The sequence below is a fragment of the Mesoplodon densirostris genome, chromosome 11 (assembly GCF_025265405.1).
Source record: "Mesoplodon densirostris isolate mMesDen1 chromosome 11, mMesDen1 primary haplotype, whole genome shotgun sequence".
Classification (NCBI taxonomy): Eukaryota; Metazoa; Chordata; class Mammalia; order Artiodactyla; family Ziphiidae; genus Mesoplodon; species Mesoplodon densirostris.
Genome location: NC_082671.1, coordinates 32,860,020 through 32,885,880, shown reverse-complemented (window position 1 = coordinate 32,885,880; position 25,861 = coordinate 32,860,020). Strand labels below are relative to the sequence as shown.

Here is a 25,861-nt window from a genome sequence, read left to right as displayed (position 1 = left end):
TTTAGGAATGCAAGGTTGGTTAAACATAATAAAATCAATATAATACAACATATTAATAGAATAAATGACAAAAATTACATGCATGTATATGCAGGAAAAACGTTTGACAAAATCCTTCCTTGACTTAAAAAATCAACAAACTAGGTGTAGAAGGGAACTTCGTCAACCTGATAAAGGGAAACTATGAAAAACCCACAACCAATACCATACTTAATGATGAGAGACTGAAAGTTTTCCCCCTAAGATCAGGAACAAGACAAGGATGTCCGCTCCTGCCACTCGTGTTCGACATTGTACTGTAGGTTTTAGTCAGATCAACTAGGCAAGAAAAAGAAACAAAAGATAGCTGGATTGGAAAGGAAGAAATAAAAGTATCTCTGGGCCTCCCTGGTGGCGCAGTGGTTAAGAGTCTGCCTGCCGATGCAGGGGATACGGGTTCGTGCCCCGGTCTGGGAGGATCCCATATGCCGCGGAGCGGCTGGGCCCGTGAGCCATGGCCGCTGGGCCTGCACGTCCGGAGCCTGTGCTCCGCAACGGGAGAGGCCACAACAGTGAGAGGCCCGCATACCGCAAAAAGAAAAAAAAAAAAAAAAAAAAGTATCTCTATTCACAAATCACATGATCTTGTATATAGAAACTCCTGGAGAATCCCCTAAAAAAAAAAAAAAAAAGCTACTGGACCTAGTAAATTCAGCAAGATTGCAGGATACAAAGTCAATATACAAAAATCAATTATATTTTTGTACACTAGCAATGAACAATCCAAAAGTAAAATTAAGAACACAATTCTATTTACAGTAGCATCAAAATAATCAAATACTTAGGAATACATTTGACAAATTTAACAAAAGAATGTAAGACTTGTACCCTGAAAACTACAAAACACTATTGAAAGAAATTAAAGAAAAACTAAATAAAGATATCCTTTGTTCATAGATTGGAAGACTGAATATTGTAATGATGGCAACACTCCCCAAATTGATCTATAGATTCATTACAATTCCTATCGAAAACTCAGCTGGATTTTCTTTGTCAGAAATTGACCAGCTAATCCTGAAATTCAGATGAAAGTACAAGGGACCCAGGATAACCAAAACAATCTTGAAAAGGAGAACAAAATTGGAAGACTCACACTTTCCAATTTTAAAACTTACTAGAAAGCTATAGTAATCAAGACTGTGTGGTACTGGTATAAGGAATAGATTCCAAATCTATGGAATCTATGGGTGTCAAGAGCATTCAACAGAAAAAAAAGTCTTTTTAACCAATGGTGCTGGAACAACTGTTTATACACATGCAAAGGAGTGAAGTTGGACTTCTACTTCACACCATATACAAAAATTAATTCAAATTGATGAGAGACCTAAATATAAGAGCTAAAACTATAAAGCTCTTAGAAGAGAGCATAGGTGTACATCTTTATGCCTTTGAATTAGGCACAGTTTCTTAACATGAGACAAAAAGCACAAGCAAAGGAAAAATAGGTAATTGGACATAATCAAAATTTTAAAATATTTGTGCTTTGAAGAATACCATCAAGGGGCTTCCCTCGTGGCGCAGTGGTTGAGAGTCCGCCTGCTGATGCAGGGGACACAGGTTCGTGCCCCGGTCTGGGAGGATCCCATATGCCGCGGAGTGGCTGGGCCCATAAGCCATGGCCACTGAGCCTGCGCATCCGAAGCCTGTGCTCCGCAACGGGAGAGGCCACAACAGTGAGAGGCCTGTGTACCGCCAAAAAAACCAAAAACTAAAAAACAATACCATCAAGAAAGTGAAAAGACAAACACAGAATGAGAGGAAATATTTGCACATCTGATAAGGGTTGAATATCCAGGATATATAAAGAACCTTACAACTCAATAATAACAATAACAAAAAGACAAATAACCCAATTTATAAATAGGCAAAAGTTGGGAACAGATATTTTTTCAAAGAAGGTATACAAGTGGCCAACAAGCACATAAAAATATGTTCAACATCATTAGTCAGTAGGGAAATGCAAATCAAAACCACAATAAGATACCACTTTCAACCCACTAAAGACTATTAAAAAATAAAAGACAATAACAAGTTTTGGTGAGGGTGTGGAGAAATTAGAATCCTCATACATTGTTGGTAAGAATGTAACAGATTTACAGCTGCTTTGGAAAACAGTTGACTGTTCCTCAAAAAGTTAAACAGAATTACATATGACCCAGCAACTCCATTCCTAGGTATATACCCGAAAGAAATGAAAACACATGTCCACACAAAAACTTGTACATAACTATTTGTGGTAGCATTATTTATAATAGCCAAAATGTGGAAATAAATCAAACGTCCATCAACTGACAAATGGACAAATAAAATGTGCTATATCCATGCAAGGAATTTTATTTGGCTATAAGAAAGAATGAAGTGTTGATACATGCTACAACATGATTGAAAAAATGCCAAGTGTGAGAAGTCAGCCACAGAAGATCACATATTATACAATTCCATTTACATGAAATGTCTAGAGTAGGGAAATCTATAGGATGATTGGGAATGATAGCTAAAGGGTACATATATGGTGTTTTCTTGGGGTGACAAAAACATTCTAAAATTGATTGTGGCAGTGGTACACCTCTGTGAGTCCACTTAAAAACATTGAATTATACACTTTAAAGGGGTGAATTGAATGGCATGTCAGTTATATTTCAGTAAAGCTCTTACCAAAAAATAATGTTGATGGGAGATTTACTTTGCAATTTTGGCATTTCAAATAACTTGTAAAGAGGTTAAAACTTCCCTACTATTTGGAAAAATATGTACTTTAAAATATTAATTTTCCAAATAAAATTTATTTGCAAAATACTCAAAAATTATTTAGAAAATATTTAGTTAAAAGAAAATTATAATTTTGATGGACTACATTTTTTTTTTTTTGCGGTACGCGGGCCTCTCACTGTTGTGGCCTCTCCCGTTGTGGGGCACAGGAGCCGGATGCGCAGGCTCAGCGGCCATGGCTCACGGGCCCAACCACTCCGCAGCATGTGGGATCCTCCTGGACCGGGGCACGAACCCGTGTCCCCTGCATCGGCAGGTGGACTCTCAACCACTGCACCACCAGGGAAGCCCCTGGACTACATTTTTAATGTACAAAAATAAACTATGAAAGTACTAAAAATATAGATGAATATTTATATAATTTGGGCAGTGGGCAAAGCCTTTCTAAGGCTAACAAGAGCAAAAATCATAAAAGAATACACTCATTTATTTAATGACATAGTAAGAAAAAACAACATATATATGTGTATATATATATATATATATATATATATATATATATTTTTTTTTTTTTTTTTTTTTTTTTTTTGCGGTACGCAGGCCTGTCACTGTTGTGGCCTCTCCCATTGTGGAGCACAGGCTCCAGACGCGCAGGCTCAGCGGCCATGGCTCACGGGCCCAGCCACTCCACGGCATGTGGGATCTTCCCGGGCCGGGGCACAAACCCGTGTCCCCTGCATCGGCAGGTGGACTCTCAACCACTGCGCCACCAGGGAAGCCCTTAATGTATATTTTTTAAAAAACATTAAAATTGAAAGAAAAATGACAAATTTGGGAGAATATTTGCACCATGGTAGAGCAATAATTCAAAACATTATGTGAAGCTGTCTTAGCAATAAATGATCATCTCTTCTGTATAAGACTAGGTGTGATGGTTAATTTTCTGTGTCAATTTGACTGGAGCTAAGGGATGCCCAGATAGCTGGTAAAACGTTATTTCTGTAATGAGAGAAATCCCAGAAATGTTACTTTAAAATAAATGCTCTGTGGAGCACACAGGGCGCGACTAGAGAATACAGCTGAGAGGATCTAGATGAAGCTACCGACTTGAGAAAACCACAGTGTGTTGTACTTTTATACCTGCCTCACCCATACCAGTTTATGTTGCCACAGTACTGAAGGAATGGAAAGCCTCTTCTACGGTTTGTGTTCCAGGGACCACCTTAGGTTTCACTAATTGTGTTCAGGGCAGAGCTGCACACATAGCAGACCTTTAGAAGCTGCCTGGTAGAGTGGGAAAGGCTGCAGTGTTGAAATCGAGGTACCTCCACCTGAATCTAGGTGCGCACCTTTGGGCCAATCACTCAGCCTTTTTTCTTAAACAATCCCTCAATTTTCTTTTTCTTTTTTTAAAAAATTTATTTATTTTATTTTTGACTGCATTGGGTCTTCGTTGCTGCGAGCGGGCTTTCTCTAGTTGCAGCGAGCAGGGGCTACTCTTTGTTGCAGTGCGTGGGCTTCTCATTGCGGTGGCTTCTCTTGTTATGGAGCACGGACTCTAGGCGCACAGGCTTCAGCAGTTGTGGCACGCAGGCTCAGTAGTTGTGGCGCATGGGCTTAGTTGCTCTGCAGCATGTGGGATCTTCCTGGACCAGGGCTCGAACCCGTATCCCCTGCATTGGCAGGCAGATTCCCAACCACTGCACCACCAGGTAAGCCCCCAATCACTCAACCTCTTGATCCTCAGTTTCTTCACAGACTGAGGATTATTGATAATACAGGTTATAGATAATATATGGATAAACGTGATCCAAGAAGGTATAATTGATTAATACTTGTGGAATAAATAAACCTTGGCATTTGCATTTTTAAATAATTACTGAGGCATCAAGTAGGGAAAATTTCATGGACAAGGAAAGAGTTTAGGGACTTTGTCACAAACTTTGTAATATGGAGACAACAGCTTAGTTTCTGGTATCTCAATATTTCCAACTCTCCATTCCTTAATCTTCATAGCTAGTAGGAAAATATCTACTTGTACAAATCTTTTACAGGTTGCATTATTTTAAAATATCTGTAGAATCATTAATTCAACAGATGTTTATGGAGGACCTGCATGTGGCAGGCACACTATTCTAGGTTCTGGGGATGCAGTGGTAAAAGAAATCCCTGCTGGGTTGGAGCTTACTTTCTGTGTAGTTGTCGGAGGGCTTTACACAGTACTGGGGGCGGGTGTGTGTGTGTGTGTGTGTGTGTGTGTGTGTGTGTGAGCATGTGCATGCACTTACTGCTTAGTTCCGAGGTGACATCCACCTCCTCCATCCACTGAGCTTTCTTTCTCCCATGCCCATGTGAGGTCCTGAATGTCTGTTTTCTTCTGGTTGATGTCAAGCACCTTGCCCTTCAGTGTTTTTCAAAAGATACTTATTTGATTTTGCAGAGCCGCTAGGTGGAAAATTAACAACACAAATTTATGGCATTAAAATTTTGCAGAGCTTCAAAATTTCCATTGGAGGGAGTTCCCTGGTGGCCTAGTGGTTAGGATTCTGGACTTTCGCTGCCATGGCCCCGGTTCAATCCCTGGTCAGTGAGCTGAGATTGAGATCCCACAAGCTGAGCAGCACGGCAAAAAAAATTTTTTAATAAATTCCCATTGGAGATTTATTGAGCATGTTCAGGGAATGCAGAATTCTTTTTCAGAAAGATAAGTTCAGATATGAATACTCAGCAAGTTTAGTTACCAAAGAAATGCTCTCCAAAAACACAAAATTAGAAACAAGAATGAGGGAATAACTGTAAATATAGGAAAAGTTAAAATAAATTCAAGTGAATACTTTGATCAAATACAATGCCAGTAAATTTGAAACCATAGGATGATATGGTAATTCTCTAGGATAATACAAACTTCCAAACTAAAACAATCTAATAGTGATTAAAAAAACAACAAAAAAAAAGACGAATTACCACAGAGGAAATGGAGAAAGTTCTCAATAGAACCACTATTGGGAGTTCTCTGTCCCAATCCCTTTTGGCATCCAGAAACAACCGTATTTAACTATTTTTGTTTTCTGTTTTTCCTAGTATTTACCTCCAAGTTTCTAAACAGTAAGCTCTGTGATGTATATATTTTATTTTTTTGTTTTTTGTTTGTTTTTATTGGAGTATAGTTGCTTTACACTGCTGTGTCAGTTTGATATATATTTTTTAGACACAATTGCCTGCCTATGATTGAATCTGAGGATTTAGCTTTCTTACACCATCTCATTTTTCCTCACTTCATCCTTTAAAAATCATAATTTTTGGCTAAATTAGCATTGAGGGCTTAACTTATTTTAACTATGTATTGTTCGTTTTTATTGCAAGTTTTTTTTTTTTTTTTTTTTTTTTTTTTTGCGGCACGCGGGCCTCCCACTGCTGTGGCCTCTCCCGCTGTGGAGCACAGACTCCGGATGCGCAGGCTCAGCGGCCATGGCTCACGGGCCCAGCCGCTCCGCGGCATGCGGGATTCTCCCGGACCGGGGCACGAACCCGTGTCCCCTGCATCGGCAGGCGGACTCTCAACCACTGCGCCACCAGGGAAGCCCTATTGCAACTTTTTATGTTCTTTGAGCTGATAATCATCCCCTTATAATATTTTCTTACTTCCTTGTATACCTTTCTCTTACTTTAACAAAATTCTCCCACAGAATTGTAAAACTCCTTTGCACTGTTTTTCATATACTTATTCATTATTTGTAACTGTTTCATTCTACTTTTTTCTCTCTTAAAAAAACTTTCCAGGCATAACTTTTCTGAACTCCTTCAGGCTACTGCCCCAAATCGAACTGGTTGCACCTTAAGCCTGCTCTGTCTCTCCTCTGTTAGGTACTCTGTTTCCTTGACCCCATGCCTTCCTCTTTATACCTTTGCTTTGGTGGAATACATCCTCAAGTAGCTTCCTGAGAAAGGGTGCATGGGAAGTATACCTTTTGGATCTTATGTATTGTTCAGAGTTCTGTTTCTGAGGCTTTAACATACTCTAATCTGTTTACTCAAAGTGCAATTTATTATTTGTAATCTAGTGCCCATAAATCAGTGTAGGTCTGTACCTCCAACATCATGCCTTTCAAGAGAAATAAACAATCAGGAGTTCTGCTCAAAGTTATGCTCAAACTGAGCTCAAATTTTTTCATCCATCGAAACTGGTCATAGGCTTCAGGTACTCCCTAGCACACGGCAGAGTACTCCTGGAGGTATGTATGTCTTGGTATGAGAAAAACAAGCCCACGTTAACAACTGCACATTAGGACAAGTTGGGGAAAGCCACAGTACAAAAGAGAAGGTGCGTTGGGAATGCGAGCCATTTTCTTGTGAATCTTATTTGCCTGCAGGACCTGCTTTAGCCCTGAAAACCCCACCTATATGTCTCAGTGGGTCAAATAGCCCAGTATACAATGGATAACATGGTGACTGGGTGTCCCATGTTCAGGAGTTCAGTAACAAACCAAGGGTTTCTCAAAAGGAGGATAGTGATTTGTCAAAGAAAGCATGAGTTTGATTTATGCTATCAGAGCTCTCTACAGGCTCCATCTATCCCTCCAATCTGGCACAGACCCCTTGGATACCATTGGAGGCCCTGGGCCACAGAAGTCAATCAAGAGAGCTTTCTGTAGCCTGGAGTGCCTGGAGGGGGTTCTCCTGCTCTGGCTGCCACTGAAAGCTGGCAGGTAAATGGGTTACTCAGTAAGGGGTCAGAAGAGCAATCCCAAATGTGGGTAAATGTTTCCTCCAAAGTATAAAGGATCCATCAAGCATTGTGCCTCTTTTTTAGTTTTAAGGAATGAAAGGTACAGCAATCTGTCTTTCACTTTGAAGGGGATATCAAGAAATTCCCTGTGCCACGAGACCCCAAGAAGCATCACTGAAATAACAGGCCGCTGCATTTCCCACCCTCTGGCACACCTGTACTTTACCAAGGAATCTAGGGCAGTTTGTACTCCCTGATTTCTGATCAGCATGATCTCATCAATGTACAGACAGTATGATGTTTTGTGAGAGGGCGACGGGTCAAGGTCCCTGCACACTAGAGCATGACGTCCAGAGAGAGTTGAGGTAGACCTGAGTAAGACAGTAGTCTACACCGTCTCTGCCAGATAAAAGCAAACTCTCTCTGGTGCTTTCTGTCGAGGATGGAGAAGATAGCATTTGTCAGATCAGTCACCATAGAAGAGGCTCTGGAGGTAAGTTTCATTGCTCCAATAAAGAGACTGTATCTGAAACAGCAACTGAAGGTAGAGTTACCACTGATTCTATTAACAATACAGTCATTCTCCAAGACTTGTAAGTCTTCTTCAAGAGCCAAATAGGCAAGTTAAACATTAATGTGGTAGGAATCCCCACTCCTGTAATCTCTGTGACTTCCCTAGGGAAGCAGTAGTGGTTTACTATTTGAGGAGGAAGGAGGTAGTTTCAGTCATCCACCATAATAGCCTTATCTCCATGGGTAAAGGAAGTCAAGGTAGAAATTACGACCAGTATACGACCAGACCAAGCATGTGTACTGCATCTGTACATTTAGAATATCAACCACAGGAGAGTTCATGGACTCACTGGACCCTCTTTTTTAAAAAATTTATTTATTTTATTTATTTATTTTTGGCTGCGTTGGGACTTCATTGCTGTGTGTGGGCTTTCACTAGTTGCAGCGAGCGGGGGCTACTCTTCGTTGCGGTGCGCGGGCTTCTCACTGCGGTGACTTCTCTTCTTGCGGAGCATGGGCTCTAGACGTGTGGGCTTCAGTAGTTGTGGCACACAGGCTCAGTAGTTGTGGCTCGTGGGCTCTAGAGCGCAGGCTCAGTAGTTGTGGCACACAGGCTTAGTTGCTCCGCAGCATGTGGGATCTTCCTGGACCAGGGCTTGAACCCGTGTCGCCTGCATTGGTGGGCGGATTCTTAACCACTGCGCCACCAGGGAAGCCCCACTGGACCCATTGTGGCATCAACTTAGGTCAAAACTCCGTTTTCCCCTGACCCCATGAGCTCACATTCTGAGCACAGTCATACTTAGTGTCCCCAGGGATTAGGGTTAGCACAAAGCCAGTGTCTAATAATACTCTAAATGGCTGCCCTTTCCCCACTGCACAGCTACTCTTGTAAATGTTTGCATGTTCTCTTGGGAAAGGGTAGGAGAAGATTTTTTTTTTTTTTTTTTTTTTTTTTGCGGTATGCGGGCCTCTCACTGCTGTGGCCTCTCCCGTTGCGGAGCACGGGCTCCGGACGCACAGGCTCAATGGCCATGGCTCACGGGCACAGCCGCTCCGCGGCACGTGGGATCCTCCCGGACCGGGGCACGAACCCGTGTGCCCTGCATCGGCAGGCAGACTCTCAACCACTGTGCCACCAGGGAAGCCCCAGGAAAAGATTTTTAATAGGCATTACTTTAGGTGCTGCCACAGGTCTTTTTCAAGGATAAGCAGCCTTGCCTTCATTCAAGGAGCTTTAGCTCTGGGGACTGGGTAAGGAGTCCTGTCTTATATCATGGTGACTCACTGGACTCCACTTCATCAAACCTCAGGTTTTTTCCAGTATGTAGATCAAGGAGAACCTTAAAGGTTTTCCACATTTTTAGTCCTAGGGGTCCTATGATCTCTTAGTCACTGTCAAAAATTATCATTGATGGATGAAATCATTTTTATTATGCTCACAAATTCTGCGGGTCATAAATACAGACAGGGCACAATGGGGACAGTTTATCTCTGCCCTATGATGTCTGAGGTCCTTGTAGAATACTCAAAGGCTGGAGGCTAGAATCATCTGAAGGCTCATTTACTCTCATATCAGAGAGTTGATGTTGGCTGTTGACTGGGGGGCCTTGGTTCCTCTCCACACAGGCCTTTCCATGTGATCTCTCTGCATTGGCTACTTTGGGCTTCCTTACAGCATAGTGTCAGAATTCCAAGGGCACGCATTCCCAAGAGAGAGATTCAAGCAGAAGCTATGTCCTCTTTTCTGATTTAGCCTTAGAAGTCACATAGCATCACATTCTCTGTAATCACAGGCTCATCCATGTTCTAGGGAAGGGAAACCCACACCCCTGAATAGAGGAGTGTCAATGTCACATTGTAAGAGCATGTAAAGTAGGATGGATATTGGTGCAGCCATCTTTGGAAAATACATTCTGCCACAAATAGGAAACATCAATTTTTCATCACCCCCATCTATCAATCCTGGTTCTAGGGACTATGGACAGGGCTTGCTGGTTTCATTCATGCAGAAATGATGTTGTAATATTTCATTAAAAAATATATATATATACACATATACACACATTATGAGCCTATCTGAAGGCATGCATGAGCATTTAAGATGTTTTGTTTCATTTCTGTGTTCTGTGTGGTTGTAAGAGGATTGGCCATCTCCTCAAGGATTTTAAATTTTCATCATAAGCCATTGAACAAATTTTTACATGTACTGCCATGCTTAATAACTATTGAGCTTCTTCCAGATTAAAACTTCTAGTTTTGGTCTGACTTCTATTTAGATTAGACCTCTATTTTTGGCAAAGACACTGTATTTTTATTTTCCAACTCTAGAGCTGAATGAACTACTTTCTCTTGAAAGTGGAATGTTGTTCCAAACTTTTCTCAGTTTTAATAATATCACCAACTTTAGCAGTCTACTTGAATCCAGAAGTTAAATGAATAATGTTACATTACAAAAGTGCAGATGTAATACCAACACATAGTAATACATTCTAACTAAAGGAGCGTTGCGGGTGGGTGGGAATACTCTGCTGGAGGTATTGAGCAGCTTTTCACAGGAGCGTGCAAGGACAGAGGAACAATTCTTCATGAGTAGTAGTTCAGATAATTTGGGCATTTTCCAATGCCATCTCCCATGCCCCTCTCCTTCAAGCACATTAGATGATTCAGTCTTTCTGGAACATCCATCACATTCCATTTATTCTTGGACTGTCACCTTCCCAACCCATTCTCTGAGAAGCAAAGTCCTGTTCAGCCTTAAAGACACAATCATGACACCTCTTTTGTGAAGCCTTCTCTTATTCCACCCCTACCCTCCCAAAGCCAAAATGTTTGCTTCCTCTTTTGCAGTCACAAAGCACTTTGTGCATATGCTACTATTACTGCGCTACATGCACCTGGGAGGGGAGGAAGAAGAGGGGTCGGGAGTAACATCTAATCTTTGTATCCTGTACTCAGCAATCGAGAATGCTTTATTGGGGCTTCCCTGGTGGTGCAGTGGTTAAGAATCCGCCTGCCAGTACAGGGGACATGGGTTCGAGCCCTGGTCCGGGAAGATCCCACATGCTGCGGAGCAGCTAAGCCTGTGTGCCACAACTACTGAGCCTGCTCTCTAGAGCCCATGAGCCACAACTACTGAGCCCACGTGCCACAACTACTGAAGCCTGTGCGCCTAGAGCCCATGCCCTGCAACAAGAGAAGCCACTGCAATGAGAAGCCCGTGAACCTCAACGAAGAGTAGCCCCTGCTCGCCACTAGAGAAAGCCCACGCGCAGTAACGGAGAGCCAGCATAGCCATAAATAAATAAATGCAGGTTCCTAGTCCTACTGAATCAGTCTCAGGAGGGTGGGTCTTTTTGACACAGTCAGTGGTCTGTGGACCATACTTTGATGAACACTGTTTTAGGCTGGGCACCTCTCTGTACCTGCCCAGCCTGCTCTCTGAAGAGCTAATTTAGCATCTCCTATTCTTAGTTAGCCTTACTTTTCACATTTTCTAAGCCATGTATTTGACCTTCAAATTCTTCCATAAGAGTATTTCCATTTAGCTTTCAGATATGGGTGTACATTCTGGAACCAACTGCCCTAGAATTTTTTAGCCGACATATAATTTTGTGTTTGTTCAATTAACCTACATTCATAAGGAATGCATGTGTGTGTGTGCGCGCATGCATGTTTGCACACAATTAATGAAGTCATGAGGCATGTGAAATAGTGTGTGGTTTATAAATGATTCAGTTATACTTTTTATTCCACAGTGCTTTTCTCTTTTTTCTTTTTCTTTCTTTTTGGCTGTGCGGCTTGCAGGATCTTAGTTCCCCAACCAGGGATTAAACCCGGGCCCTGGCAGTGAAATTGCCAAATCCTAACCACTAGACCACCAGGGAACTCCCCTTTTTTCATTTTCTTTTTTTAGTGCTTTTCTGATTATATGTTTATATTGTCAGAAATGTCACTAATATTATAAATCATAGCTGACACAGAGATGTCTTACAGGATTTCAGAAAATGGAGGATTATGGTATAAAATATAATCAATCCTGTGTTCCAGTATATAATGTTTTAAGAATTCATTTTCTATAAGTGGAACCAATTATCTAGTTAATTACAGGGCCAATGCTGGTCCAAAAAAAAAAAGAAAGAAAAGAATTCATTTTCTAACCAATAATTTACTTTGGAAAGTATCGAATCCACTAAACCCATTCCAGTATTATATCTTTCAATACTACCCTCCCTAACCAAGTCAAGTCAAGAAAGAAACTGGAACCAAAAAGTTTCTTCATTTCTCTTTCTTAGGTAATGCCTATCATAGAATCTGGCCCCCAGTGTTTAAATAGGCCACGTGTCTTGTGCAATGGTTTTTTTAAATGACTCAGTAAAGGAAGAAAGTGAATTTTGCCTACTCTGCCCACATGATTGAAATGCAATCCTCAAGACACATCACAAAGAACCCACTCAAGTAGTGTTCTATTAAAATGTAAATTCATTGTGGTAGGCTGAAAAAGAATACTGTTACAAATCTTGATAAACCCTAAAATGAGATAATGGAAAATAAGTGATAATACATATGTAATCAAATATTCCACATCAAGTAATGATAGTTTTTCCTTTAATAAACTCACTGGAAGTCTTTATGTTAATATACTCAGAATAGCCCACTGGATCCCCTCAACTTCCTTCATGAATGCAAAAGTCAAATTTTCTTTCTAAAAGGTAGGCACTAAACATATTTTTTCACATGCTTCTTTTTCTCCTGACTTTTTAAAGAAAGTGATTTCATGCAAGTTTAGGCAGCAAATGACACAGCCTCTAGTGAAGGTTATTTGGGCGATAATGATATTAGAAGTTGGGAGATGCTGCCTTTGCAAATGAAAAAAAAGAAAGGTCAGAACTGTATGAAAAAGTTTCACCAAGGGAATGCTCATTGTCCTCCATGACCAAACACATTGTGTCTATAAATTCACCTAAGTGAAATTACATCTGTGGCACCAAAAACCAACCCTGAAGCCAAATTGAGACAGAAGAGAACAAGCAAGGACTTAACAGTGCATTTCTCTGGGAGTATATTGGAAAAACAAAGGGCTGCAACAGATGGCCTCAGCCCACCAGTCCTCAGGAAAACTACACCAATTCCATTCCCAAAGAAACGTTATACTATTTCTCCAAGAGAGGGGTGCAGAAGTCGGGACACCTCCCTTACCTCCAAACCAGGGGGCTCCAAAGAGAGAAAACTGGGATGCCCTAAAGGGAGGTAGTGTGGTGTAGTGGTTTAAGAATCCTCTGAAGTTGGAATCCCAGCTATTCCATTTGCCATTGTAACCGAAGGAAAATTTCTTAAACCCCTCTGTCCCTCAGTTTCCTCATCTGTAAAAAGGGGGTGATTATAATATTTGCTCATTTGAATTAAATGAGATTTGGATTAATGAGACGCTTGACATATAGTGAATAAATGTTAGCCAAGTGATGATAGTAATGATGATGATGATGTGATGATATGACATACATTGTTATTTGTGCCCCTCCCCCAAAGGAGAGCGATTCATAAAGGAGCATTTTGGTGCATGGAAAACCATCAGACTTGAACAACTTAGAAAGGAAGGTTTCTATGACTGATTTTCGAATTCTTTTTTCTAGAACACTGCTTTGAATTTTCATTTATAGCTTATTTTAAAATTCTAACAATCGACACTGATCCACTAAGTAAAATTGAGAAGGAATCTAGGGAGGATCTGAGTTAGGCTTCACAGCAATTTTAAAGACCGACTAAACGGACAATCATGGTATAACAAAATAAACAGTAATGATTTTTAAGAGCCTAAAGTTTAGCCTTTTAACAATTTTCCTTTCAAAACGATGTGAGCTTTAGAAGTTGCTGGAGTATTGTAAGCTCATTATTTAATCTATGATACTCTTTGGAAAGAATGCAGTCCATGGAAAAAATACTTGAATTTTGATCACAAGTTATTTTCCCCAACGTGAAAGAGTACTGTGCTTCCAAAAATCCATCCATACCAGCTCAAAGTTTCCTAAAGGCAGGAAACATTTCTTTTATCCCACATAAAATCACAACATACCTAATACAAAATTTTACACACTCAGTGAAAGTTTTTGTTTGACTTTTTCAGAAACACATAGGTGGGAGTCTCCTGGTCAGATCATAGAGTGTCGTTCAGTAGAGACGTTTCTTTTAAATCCATTTCTTCCTTCCACCCCCACCAAAACTGAATAGTAAAGAATTCAGGCTGAGTTAACTTGCAAAATTGTAAAACCTACTTTAATTACATTTGGTTATTCGTTGTTATTCCCTAAAATGTCTAGTATACCTCTTGTGTTGAGTATGCCCATTGCAAAAATAGCTCTGATGAATTTTTTGGGTTTCATATCTCACGGCTTCTGCCTCCAAATCTAGAAATTTCTCCTTTCTACAAAGAGCACAGTCATTTGGTGCCTACTCTCACTTTACAAATTAGTTGACCATGATATAGAAAAATAATTTTTTTAAATTAATTAATTTATTTATTTATTTTGGGCTGTGCTGGGTCTTCATTTCTGTGCGAGGGCTTTCTCCAGTTGTGGCAAGCGGGGGCCACTCTTCATCGCGGTGTGCGGGCCTCTCACTGTCGCAAACTCTCTTGTTGCGGAGCACAGGCTCCAGACACGCAGGCTCAGTAGTTGTGGCTCATGGGCCTAGTTGCTCCATGGCATGTGGAATCCTCCCAGACCAGGGCTCGAACCCGTGTCCCCTGCATTAGCAGGCAGATTCTCAACCACTGCGCCACCAGGGAAGCCCCAGAAAAAGAATTTTTAACAGAAGGAAAGGAAATGTCCAGCACATTATAGGAAATAAACAATAGGAAAATCAGAGGCCCCTTATGAACATTTTCCTAATGCAAAATACAGGTCCCCAAGTAAAGACCTGCCACACTTGTCCTTCTTGCTGGCTGGAATGGTGGCTTCATCAAGCTTCCCAGCCATCTCTCCAGTGGGCAGGATCTCTTTCAGGAAAAACACTGCAACGGTGTTTGTAGTCCTGCCTTCTGCTGGGTCCTTTCTTGCTTGTATCTCCAAGAAGAGAATCATAGAGATGTAGAGATCAAAATTATTTTGGAGATTTAACAGATTAGAAAAAATGAAATCCAGAAAAAGAAAGTGATTTACTCAGTCTAAACATGTAACAAATAATAGGACTGGAGCCCTATCTAACGGTCTCCATTGTTTCTAAGCCCAACTATTGCTTTGAAGAACTCAGAATTCATAATTTCACAGAACTTTTTAGCTTTATACTACTGTTATTAGTAGAAGTAAACTATATATGCAGAAGATAAATGTGCAGTGATTCAAGCATTGAGATGATATTTGCATAATATGTTGTGAATTTGTTACATATAACAAAAATAAACAAATTTACCAAAATTTAAAATGTTTATATATATTTTTAAAAGGTTTAACCACTGTGAAAATAGCTTCACCATCTTGAATAAGATGTATCTAAGTGTGTTATTATTAATTAATTTTACCAACATTTTTGAAACTTCACTGTTATCAGGTATAGTCCTAAGTTTAAAGACAGAAGAGAAAAAAATAACCCTTGTCCTAACTTGCCAACAAATTGGAGAGGCTGACATAAAACAGACAAGTACGATACTGTGTGATTCCATGTGGCAGATTTGGGAGCAAGTGCTTCTGTACGTCTGCATCCCAGGCTCAAGTGAGGACGAGGACAGGGCAGGGACCTCATGGAGAGCTTTATACATCGTACGAAAAGTTTGTATTTTACTAGAAAATAGTGATAAGGCATTGACAAATTATATGCTCTAAAATAATGCAACTCAAATTATACTCTAGAGCTAATGGATTTTTCCCTGCTTCTTAATACTGAACACCTTTGTAAAAACATCTGAGAGTAAAATGTGATGAATCACCAGACTCTAGTTCCAGCTGTAGAGCTGACAGAAATCTCAGTTTCCTCATCTGTAGGATGGGCATCAGTAGAGGATTGTTGTAGGAAGTACAGGAAGTCAGGCCTGTTAAGCACTTATTACAGTGTCTTGCATAAAACACTCAACAACTGTAAGCTGACATCATCTTCATCTTGATCATCATCATGATGAAAGACTGAAATGGAGAAAATGGATTAGAATGCTAAGGGTTAATTTTAACATCTAAGGTTAAGAGCAATTTTCTAATTCTGCTGAGTCTGTATTGCTAGAGTAATAAAGTCCCTTCTGAGAGAACTACTTTGTCAGAGGCATGGCTAGAAAAAGGCATCAGTTAGCAAAATGCATTGATCATATACTTGAGAGGAACTTTTCTGTTGATTTTGTTGTCCAAGAAAATATAAGAAAAGAAAACTGGAGTTTCAGCAGTTGAGAGCAGTATCTGTGGAGAGCTATGTGCTTGATTTGTTAGTTAAAAATGGAAGAAGAAAATATCAAGGTCTATTAGAGATTGGGGATAAAAATTAAGTTTTGTGTTACCTCCCTTTGTTGATTGGCAGGCCCTCAAAGACAGAGTATATTACACTTTAAATTCACTAATAAATTGTAACTAATTGTTTATAAAGTATCTGTATACTGTACTGACTGAAAGTTATTTTTGGCTGTACTTTTGTTATCGGAATACTTTCTGTAATTGCGCCAAATTCAAAACTTGAAATATAGTTTCGGAATTTCAATTTGGTTAAATTAAAAATTAAGTAGGTCAGAATTAGATTTACCATCAGCATAATGCCATCTGTCTATTAAAAAGGACTATATTTCAATATTCTATAGAATAATAGGTTTACTTTCTGTGTTCTGTTTTGTTAGTGCTCCTATATCCCTCCCTGTAAGAGAGAAAATCAGAAGAACTTGGAAAGTGTCATGAATTGGCAACAGTACTGGAAAGATGAGATTGGTTCCCAGCCATTTACTTGCTATTTTAATCAATTTCAAAGGTAAGCCAATATTTACATGTGCATATTAAAGTTGTTTGTAGCCTCTGTAGTTTATTATATTAGTAAATCATAGAGTGGGCTCATTTGGCAAAATATACAACGTGGAGATAGTCTCAACTCTTTCTAGCATGTAGTTAGGGAAGCCCCTTCTAATTCTACAGGTTGGGCGGCATGTAAAGAATCTGCCAGCCAAAAAAAAGAGAGAACCTGTATCATAGAGTTTACCCTCTGGATACACTAAGAAAGTGCCTTTAGGTAAGAACATTGTATACTAGGAATGTTCCCTGAGAATTATAGATTAATGCACACAAACTGAACAATGTGCAGATTTATCAGCATTTTGGGCTACATCAAATCTTATCTTTCTTTTTCCTTTCTGTTCTGACCAAGTATCCATAAAATGAGTTCACACCATTATAACTTTACTTGTCTTAGAGTGAACTCAAGTTATGCCATATAGCAATGAATACTTCAGTTCCCAACCAGATTAACCATAGTAATTTGTTCATCAAACATTTATTGCGTATTGAGCATTCTCAACTCCTTGCTGTACATCTCCACTTGGGTGTTCCAAAGTTAGGTCAGACTTTCTCTTCCTCCCATAGTTCCCTCTCTTAGTGAATGGCACTATCGTCCCCTCGTTTGCAGAGTCCAGAAACTTTGAGTAATTCTTAACTCATTTTCTCCTTTACACTCTATAACCTGTATTCACCATCCTGTTGATTTTACCCCTATATTAACTCTTCTCTGCCTTCCCTCTGCCACTGTTTTAGTTCAGATTCATATTATTTCTCAGCCCTATTAACACAATAGTCTTCTAACCAGTCCTCTACCTCTGCCCTGCACCCCCCTCCAAGACATTCTCCACGTTGCTGCCAAGGCGATCTTTCTAAAACATGAGTCTGATCAGGTTACTCCTCATAGTTTTCAGAGTAAAGTCCAAACATCTTGGCATGGCCTACGTATCAGGTATCTGTTGTTGTGTAACAAGCCACCCCAAATTTAGTGGCCTACTGCGACGGTGATTTATTATTTCTTAGATCCTGTGGGTTGGCTGGGAAGTTCATCTGCTGGTTCTTCACATGATGGCTGGACTAGCTGCATGGTCCACGATGGCATGGACCCTCCCTCACATGCCCAGCACTTGGTGCTGGCTCAGCTGAGGCACCTCCGTTCTCCACCTGGCCTCTCATCTGCCAGCAGGCTAGATTGCCTTCCTTCCAATATGGCAGCCTCAGGACAGCGTTTAAAGAGAGCCAGGCCTTGGCTCTGGAACTCACGTCACATCCCTTTTGACATGTTCTATTGGTCGAAGCAAGTCATGAAGCCAGCCAGATTCATGGGGGTTTGAAATAGACTCTGCTTCTTGATAGAAGAAGTGGCAACGGTTTTGTGGCCATATTTAATCTAGTTCACAGCATACAGGCCTCCTCAAGTTCTTGCCCCAGACTCCCTCCTCTCCAGCTTCATCTCCATACTCATATTATTTGCGGTATCCATTCCGAACTATAGGGAACTATCCATCCCTATTTATTTGCTTCTGCTTCTTGACTGCCTTGCTGAAGACTCTCCTCTGATTATCACCTTCTCTGGACTGCTTTCCTTGATCTTCAAGTTTGGTTTACTTGTATATCAGTTAGGATACCATCTGCTGCAAGTCAACAGAAAACTGACTCAAAATAGCATAAACAATTAGGAAATTTATTACTTCACACATCCAAAAATGCACAGGTGGACTGATAGTAGGGTAGTTTGATACAATGAGTTGACAGTGTCATCAAGAATGCTGCTCCTTTCTAGATCTCAGTTTTACCTCCTGGTGGCTCCCCTCATGGATACAGTATAGTTGCTGTGGTTCCAGATGTCACAGCCAGGCACAGCATTGTCCAAAGGCAGAAAGAAACCTATCTCTCCGGTATATTTTTCTTAAGATTAGGAAACCATTTCCCAGCTTCCCATAGCCAGCCTCCCCTCAGGTGTCCTTGCCTACACCTAAACCAGTCACAAGAAAGAGCAATTAGAATCTACCTCTGAGATGGGGATAAGGCAATGTCTCCTAAATCATGTGAAGGAAGGTTGTACAGAAGGGGGCAGAATTTGTGGAACAACCAAAAGTGCCAGCTATAAGGTATATCTCCCATGTTGTGTATAGAGCTCTTTCTCAGAGGTTTGCAACCCTCACTATCGTAACTATACCAGAAGAGCTTTTCAAAAAACGCATCACAGACCAATTAAATTAGAATTTTTGGTGGTTGAACCTAGGCATTATCATTCTTTTAAATTGATTAAAAAATTGATTCCAGGGATTCTAATATACGACCTGGATCGAGAGCCACTGCTCTATCCTCTCACCTGTCACCCTCTACTGGAATTGTTTGTATGCCCATCTTCCCAACCAGACTGTCTACTGGTTAATGGTGTGGGCTATATCTTCTTTGGCTTTGGATCCCTAGCACTTCGCACAGTGCCTGGTTCTCAGTTTAAAAATGTTTGGTGAATGAATGTATCAATGAATGCAATGTGTCAGAATAATAAGGCAGGTTCTTTGCTTCCAAGGAATTAGACTTTATTGGGGGAAACCGATGTTTATGCAAATATAAGTATGATTTCATCAGCTAGAGATGAAAGGGAGGAAGACCTTGAAGATAGGGTGGCTGCGATAAAGAAACCAAGCTTGACAATGTAAGGTAAGTTAGGTAATAGTTTATATAATAAGGAGTGGTGAATCTGTAAGCTGGAAAGGTAGCTTGGGGTTAGATTTCTAAAGGGTCAAAAATGCCAAACTAAGGAGATGGTCTTTGTCATATGGGCAATGAAAATTTGTGAAAAGTTTTTTTTTTTTTTGAACCAAAGACTGAGTAGATCTCTGATTTAGAAAGTAATTGATGTGAGAGTTGAATGTGTATTGGAGAGGAGAGATGGGTTAAAGGCAGGAGCTCCAGCTCAGAGACGGGAGGAAGTAAGGAGAGTACTGAGTGAAAAACATAACATTTTTGAGTGGCTACCATGGACCAACCATTGTGAATAACATTTTGGTTAGATCACCAAATTTCTTATAATAGTTCTAAATTCTGGCCCCACTTGACAAGTGAGAAAACTGAGTCTTAAAGACTCCATCTGAAGTCTTTAAGTGAAAAAACCCAGAATCCAGCTAGTCTGATTCCCAAAGCTCCTTCTATTAACCATCTTCTTGTCCCGTTAAAGCAGTTTGAGGGCCTAGACGAGAGTAGAGGTAATGGAAGTAGCTCACAGAGGGGTACATCAGAAAGACATTTGGAATTATAATCACCAGAACTTGATGACCACGTGATGAGGAAAAGGCAGGTACCACATTTGACTGAGCATGAGGAGAGTCTAGCTCCGACTGTTGAATTTGGGGGTCTCGTAAGATATCCAAAAGAAAGAGGTAGAAGTACAGACTTTTAGTTCAGGAGCAAGAGGTCAGGGTCAGTGTTATACGAGTCTGGGAATCACTGGCACACAAGCTGGAGCTGAAGCAAGGAGAAAGAGTGCATACTGGAGTGAGGGGAGAAATGCTGACAGAATCGTGGGATCCTCTGTGTTGACGGTATGAGGGGAAGAGATGGAGAAAGAGTGGCCAGATGTGGAGAGGAAAGTGAAAAGACTTGGAAGGGGGAATATTTTAAGGGGAAAGGGGTAATCAAGACAGACTACTGGGAAGTCATCAGCTGTGGCAATTAGGAGCGTGTGAGTGATCTTTGTGAACACGGTTTAGGTACTGTCTTAAAGCACAGGGTTTGAAATCATTTTGTATTAGCCTGAGGTGAGACTGTGAAGGCTTTACAAAGTGCAGACTCCTTTTTCAAGAAGTTTGCCATGACTGGAAAAAGACTTTGGGGGAGGAGATGAGTAACTGAGAGGGAAACAGGAATGGATACAGAGAAATGAGACAGGTATGGACTAAAACTGCTGAGGAAGAAGGAAACATTGACTACAGATGGTAAATAAGGCAAAAAGGGAACACGCCCTGAAGAAAACAAGATAAGATGAAATAAAAAGGCTAAGTGGGGATATGTTTTTCTGTGAGGTGGGAACACAGCAACAGGAAATAGGCACCAGCAGTCAAGACAGTGTGATACTGAACCCACCACTGTCTGAACCAGGTGAGCCTTTAAGCTTCCAAGTGCTGGACCAGAAGCTGGTTTCCGAGCATCCGTGACCTTAGCTTGCAGGTGGAAGCAGACAGAAGCCCCCTCCCATGGGCTGTCCTGCCCAGCTGCTGGTCATCTTCTTAACTTCCCCTCACTCCCCACTCAGGCACCGAGTTTTCTAAAGGCTAGCAACCCCATTTGGCCTCCTGTTAGGGCGTGAACTCTGACTACCTTCAGAGCCCAACCAAGCAGGACCATTCCCTGGAATAGTGAGAACTCTCTGAAAAGAGCTCACCCTGCATGATGTATCAATTGTATTAACTTTAGTAGCAGTACATTTAAGCCCCCCATTCCTCCTTCAGAACGGATACCCATTCCTTATCCATCATCTGGCAGTCCCATTTTCAGACTGTCGGGGTGTAGATAGAAGTGAGGGTGGTCTGTCACAACTCAGAAGCACTCAAGACATAATTTTTTTTTGGTGATACACCGGCCTCTCACTGTTGTGGCCTCTCCCGTTGCGGAGCACAGGCTCCAGACGCACAGGCTCAGCGGCCATGGCTCACGGGCCCAGCCACTCTGCGGCGTGTGGGATCTTCCCGGACCGGGGCACAAACCCGTGTCCCCCGCTTTGGCAGGCGGACTCTCAACCACTGCACCATCAGGGAAGCCCAAGACATAATTTTTAAGTGACTTTGGGAAAACAGAACTTTGGAGTTTTGGCTCTTTTACTGTGACATTTGCAAGAGGAAACAAGAATGCTGGTTGTAGGTGTGAAAAATGGCAGCTCCTTGGTGCTATCTACTCTTGGTACACTTTTTACTACTGCTAAATATGAAATAAAAATAGACTTACTGTAGAGATTCCCAGATGCTCTTGATCAGATGAACTTTATATTTAAAGTAACCTTTAGATTTCACTCAAATTCAGGAAATTAGGGAGAAGAGGTACCAAGAAGTCTCCATTTTCAAGAAAAGGGTGTTATTTTAAAAATCTAAGACAAAGATGATTGAAGTCTTAGCTTTCCATTGTTGAAGCCTTATTTAGGTGAGATATACTCAGGAATAGAATCTGCGGTGGCCAGAGCAGCCACCAGCAGCCATGCCTGCCATGGCAGGACAGTCCCCATGCAGTCGCTCCCTCCTTCTGCACCCAAGAAGGACAAGGAGCACCAAGGAGGTGCTGCTGGGTGACCTCACGCCCAGGGCTCAGTGGAAGCTGTCCCGGGCTGCCTCCATTTGTGATCTTCCTCTACAACCTTTCGGCTCGTTCTCTCCTTCAACCTCAAGGCTCACAATCTCCTTACAATGTGTAGATTTTTATTTTACACTTTTTTCTAAGGTCACACTTTAGGTAAGGTCACACTTACCCTCCCTATACCATTTTTTTCTCTTCTTAGCCTTTTCTTGGCTTATACTTTCTCAGCAAAACCTGAGTGATGCCCCCTTACCAAGTTATTTGTTTGTTTGTTTGTTTGGTTTTTTTTTTGCGGTACGCGGGCTTCTCACTGCTGCGGCCTCTCCTGCTGCGGAGCACAGGCTCCAGACGCGCAGGCTCAGCCGCCATGGCTCACGGGCCCAGCCACTCCACGGTACGCGGGACCCTCCCGGACCGGGGCACGAACCCTTGTGCCCCACATCGGCAGGCGGACTCCCAACCACTGCGCCACCAGGGAAACCCACCAAGTTTGTTTTGAAAGCCCCATTCCATTGCTAGAAAGTGTCTCTGTAGTCTCAGTCTGTCTATACAGTTCTCCTCCCTCATCTTTGCCTTCACCAGCTTCCCCTTGAAGAGGGCGTGTCCCTGGAAAATGGTTACTCATTCCTTAATTCCCTTTGGATCCAAGGACAAGGAAGAGTGATCGGTCTGTATTTTTTGCACTTTTCCTCTTATGGAGAGCATCGTGTTTTTCTATACAGGTCTGCTTTTTAATACTTTATTTTATTGTCCTGAGTGGATAATAGTTCACAGAGGGCACAGAGCAGGCTTACACACACACACACACCCCGTCAAATGAACCAATCCAGTCACACCACCTGTGAGGTCTTGAATTCATTCCCTTGGTTGAGGCCCTCACTGTTTCTCATCTAGATAGTTGAAGTGACCCTCAACTGGTCTTTTAGGCTTGGCCTTTCTCTCATCCATCACCTACACTACACTAGGTTTCATTGTACTTTATTTAAGCCTGTATTTGATTTTGTCACAATCCTTGATTACGTTTTTCTGCCTTCTTATTGTTCATTGGATAAAGACTATGCCCTTCCAATTCTAGGTGCAACTTCTGCTGTTTAATCATGTGTCCATCAGGTGAAAAAAAAGAAACAAACCAGACGTGATCCATGCCTTTATGGAGCTTACAGTCTGTCGTAATGCCATTACACAGATAATTACAAAGTGGGGTAAATGCTATGAAGGAAAAGCCAGCGGTGCTGCTATGAGATATTATAACAAGGTGGGGAATTTTGAAGGCCTGTATGAGTAAATCATAATTAGTTAGAGACCAGAAGATGGTCAAGAGTTAGCTAGGTGAAAAGTGAGGGGAACAGTATTTCAGAATGAGACACCACCATGTGCAAAGGTTCTGAGGCAAGAAAGAGGTTGGTGAGTTTTAGGAACTGAAAGGCCCATGTGACAGAGGAGCTGTAAGAGAGGAGAGTGGTAAGTGTTGACTCTGGAGAGAGTAGGCAGGGTTTACATATCTCTTAAACTCAGTGAGCAGCCAGTGATGGGGAGTGGTGACATGGCCTGATTTAAATGTTTTCAGTTTTCTATCAGCTGCTCCAGTCACCTCAGATTACTCTGTGTTTCTCATGCACATCCATGCCTTTGCCCTGTCTCCTCTTCCTTCACCTTTTCCCACTTCTAGGAATTAGCACACTATGGTGGTTCTAGAAGGAATGCTGAAACTAGCCACTTCCTAGCATGGGTAGTCTTGGGTATGTTACTCTGACCTACCTGTGCCTCCATTCCCTTTGTAGAGGGAGAAATAATAAGGTTATTGTGAGGTTATCAATGAGATGACATGTGCCTACCCATACTAATTCCTATAAAAGTTTTTGCTATTATTATTTTTATTACTCTTTTTTTTTAACATCTTTATTGGAGTATAATTGCTGTACATTGTTGTGTTAGTTTCTACTGTATAACAAAGTGAATCAACTATACATATATATATATCCCCATATCTCTTCCCTCTTGCATCTCCCTCCCACCCTCCCTATCCCACCCCTCTAGGTAGTCACAAAGCACCAATCTGATCTCCCTGTGCTATGCAGCTACTTCCCACTAGCTATCTATTTTACATTTGGTAGTATATATATGTCCATGCCACTCTCTCACTTCGTCCCAGCTTACCCTTCCCCTCCCCCTGTCCTTAAGTCCATTCTCTACGTCTGCGTCTTTATTTCTGTCCTACCTCTAGGTTCATCAAACTATTTTTTCTTTTTTTTCTTCATTTCATATATATGTGTTAGCATACTGTATTTGTTTTTCTCTTTCTGACTTACTTCACTCTGTATGACAGACTATGTCCATCCACCTCACTACAAATAACTCAATTTCGTTTCTTTTTATGGCTGAGTAATATCCCATTGTATATATGTGCCACATCTTCTTCATCCATTCATCTGTCAGTGGACACTTAGGTTGCTTCCATGTCCTGGCTATTGTAAATAATGCTGCAATGAACATTGTGGTACATGTCTCTTTTTGAATTATGGTTTTCTCAGGTTATATGTCCAGTAGTGGGATTGCTGGGTCATATGGTAGTTCTGTTTTTAGTTTTTTAAGGAACCTCCATACTGCTCTCCATAGTGGCTGTATCAATTTACATTCCCACCAACAGTGTAGGAGGGTTCCTTTTTCTCCACACCCTCTCCAGCATTTATTGTTTGTAGATTTTTTGATGATGGCCATTCTGAACGGTGTGAGGTGATACCTCATTGTAGTTTTGATTTGCAATTCTCTAATGATTAATGTTGTTGAGCATCCTTTCATGTGTTTGTTGGCAATCTGTATTTCTTCTTTGGAGAAATGTCTATATAGGTGTTCTACCCATTTTTGGATTGGGTTGTTTGTTTTCTTGATATTGAGCTGCTTGAGTGGCTTGTATATTTTGGAGATTAATCCTTTGTCAGTTGCTCCTTTTGCAAATATTTCCTCCCATTCTAAGGGTTGTCTTTTTGCCTTATGTTTTCCTTTGCTGTGCAAAAGCTTTTAAGTTTCATTGGGTCCCCTTTGTTTATTTTTGTTTTCATTTCCATTTCTCTAGGAGATGGGTCAAAAAGGATCTTGCTGTGATTTATGTCATAGAGTGTTCTGCCTATGTTTTCCTCTAAGAGTTTTATAGTGTCTGGCCTTACATTTAGGTCTTTAATCCATTTTGAGTTTATTTTTGTGTATGGTGTTAGGGAGTGTTCTAATTTCATTCTTTTCCACGTAGCTGTCCCGTTTTCCCAGCACCACTTATTGAAGAGGTTGTCTTTTCTCCATTGTATATTCTTGCCTCCTTTATCAAAGATAGGGTGACCATATGTGCATGGGTTTATCTCTGGGCTTTCTATCCTGTTCCATTAATCTGTATTTCTGTTTTTCTGCCAATACCATACTGTTTGGATTCCTGTACTTTTGTAGTATAGTCTGAAATCAGGGAGCCTGATTCCTCCAGCTCCGTTTTTCTTTCTCAAGATTGCCTTGGCTATTTGGGGTCTTTTGTGTTTCCATACAAATTGTGAAATTTTTCCTAGTTCTGAGAAAAATGCCAGTGGTGGTTTGATAGGGATTGCACGGAATCTGTAGATTGCTTTTGGTAGTATAGTCATTTTCACAA

General features: G+C 41.0%; 1 protein-coding gene across 1 annotated transcript in view; it reads left to right on the top strand.

Annotated features, from left to right (window-relative positions):
- The window catches only part of KCNMB4 (potassium calcium-activated channel subfamily M regulatory beta subunit 4), a 72,772-nt gene that overhangs the window by 12,741 nt on the left and 34,170 nt on the right, over window positions 1-25,861 (top strand). Inside the window, exon 2 of the mRNA XM_060113711.1 lies at window positions 16,794-16,921. Coding sequence (XP_059969694.1) covers window positions 16,794-16,921 — 128 coding nt within the window. The remainder of the gene's footprint in view (window positions 1-16,793; window positions 16,922-25,861) is intronic.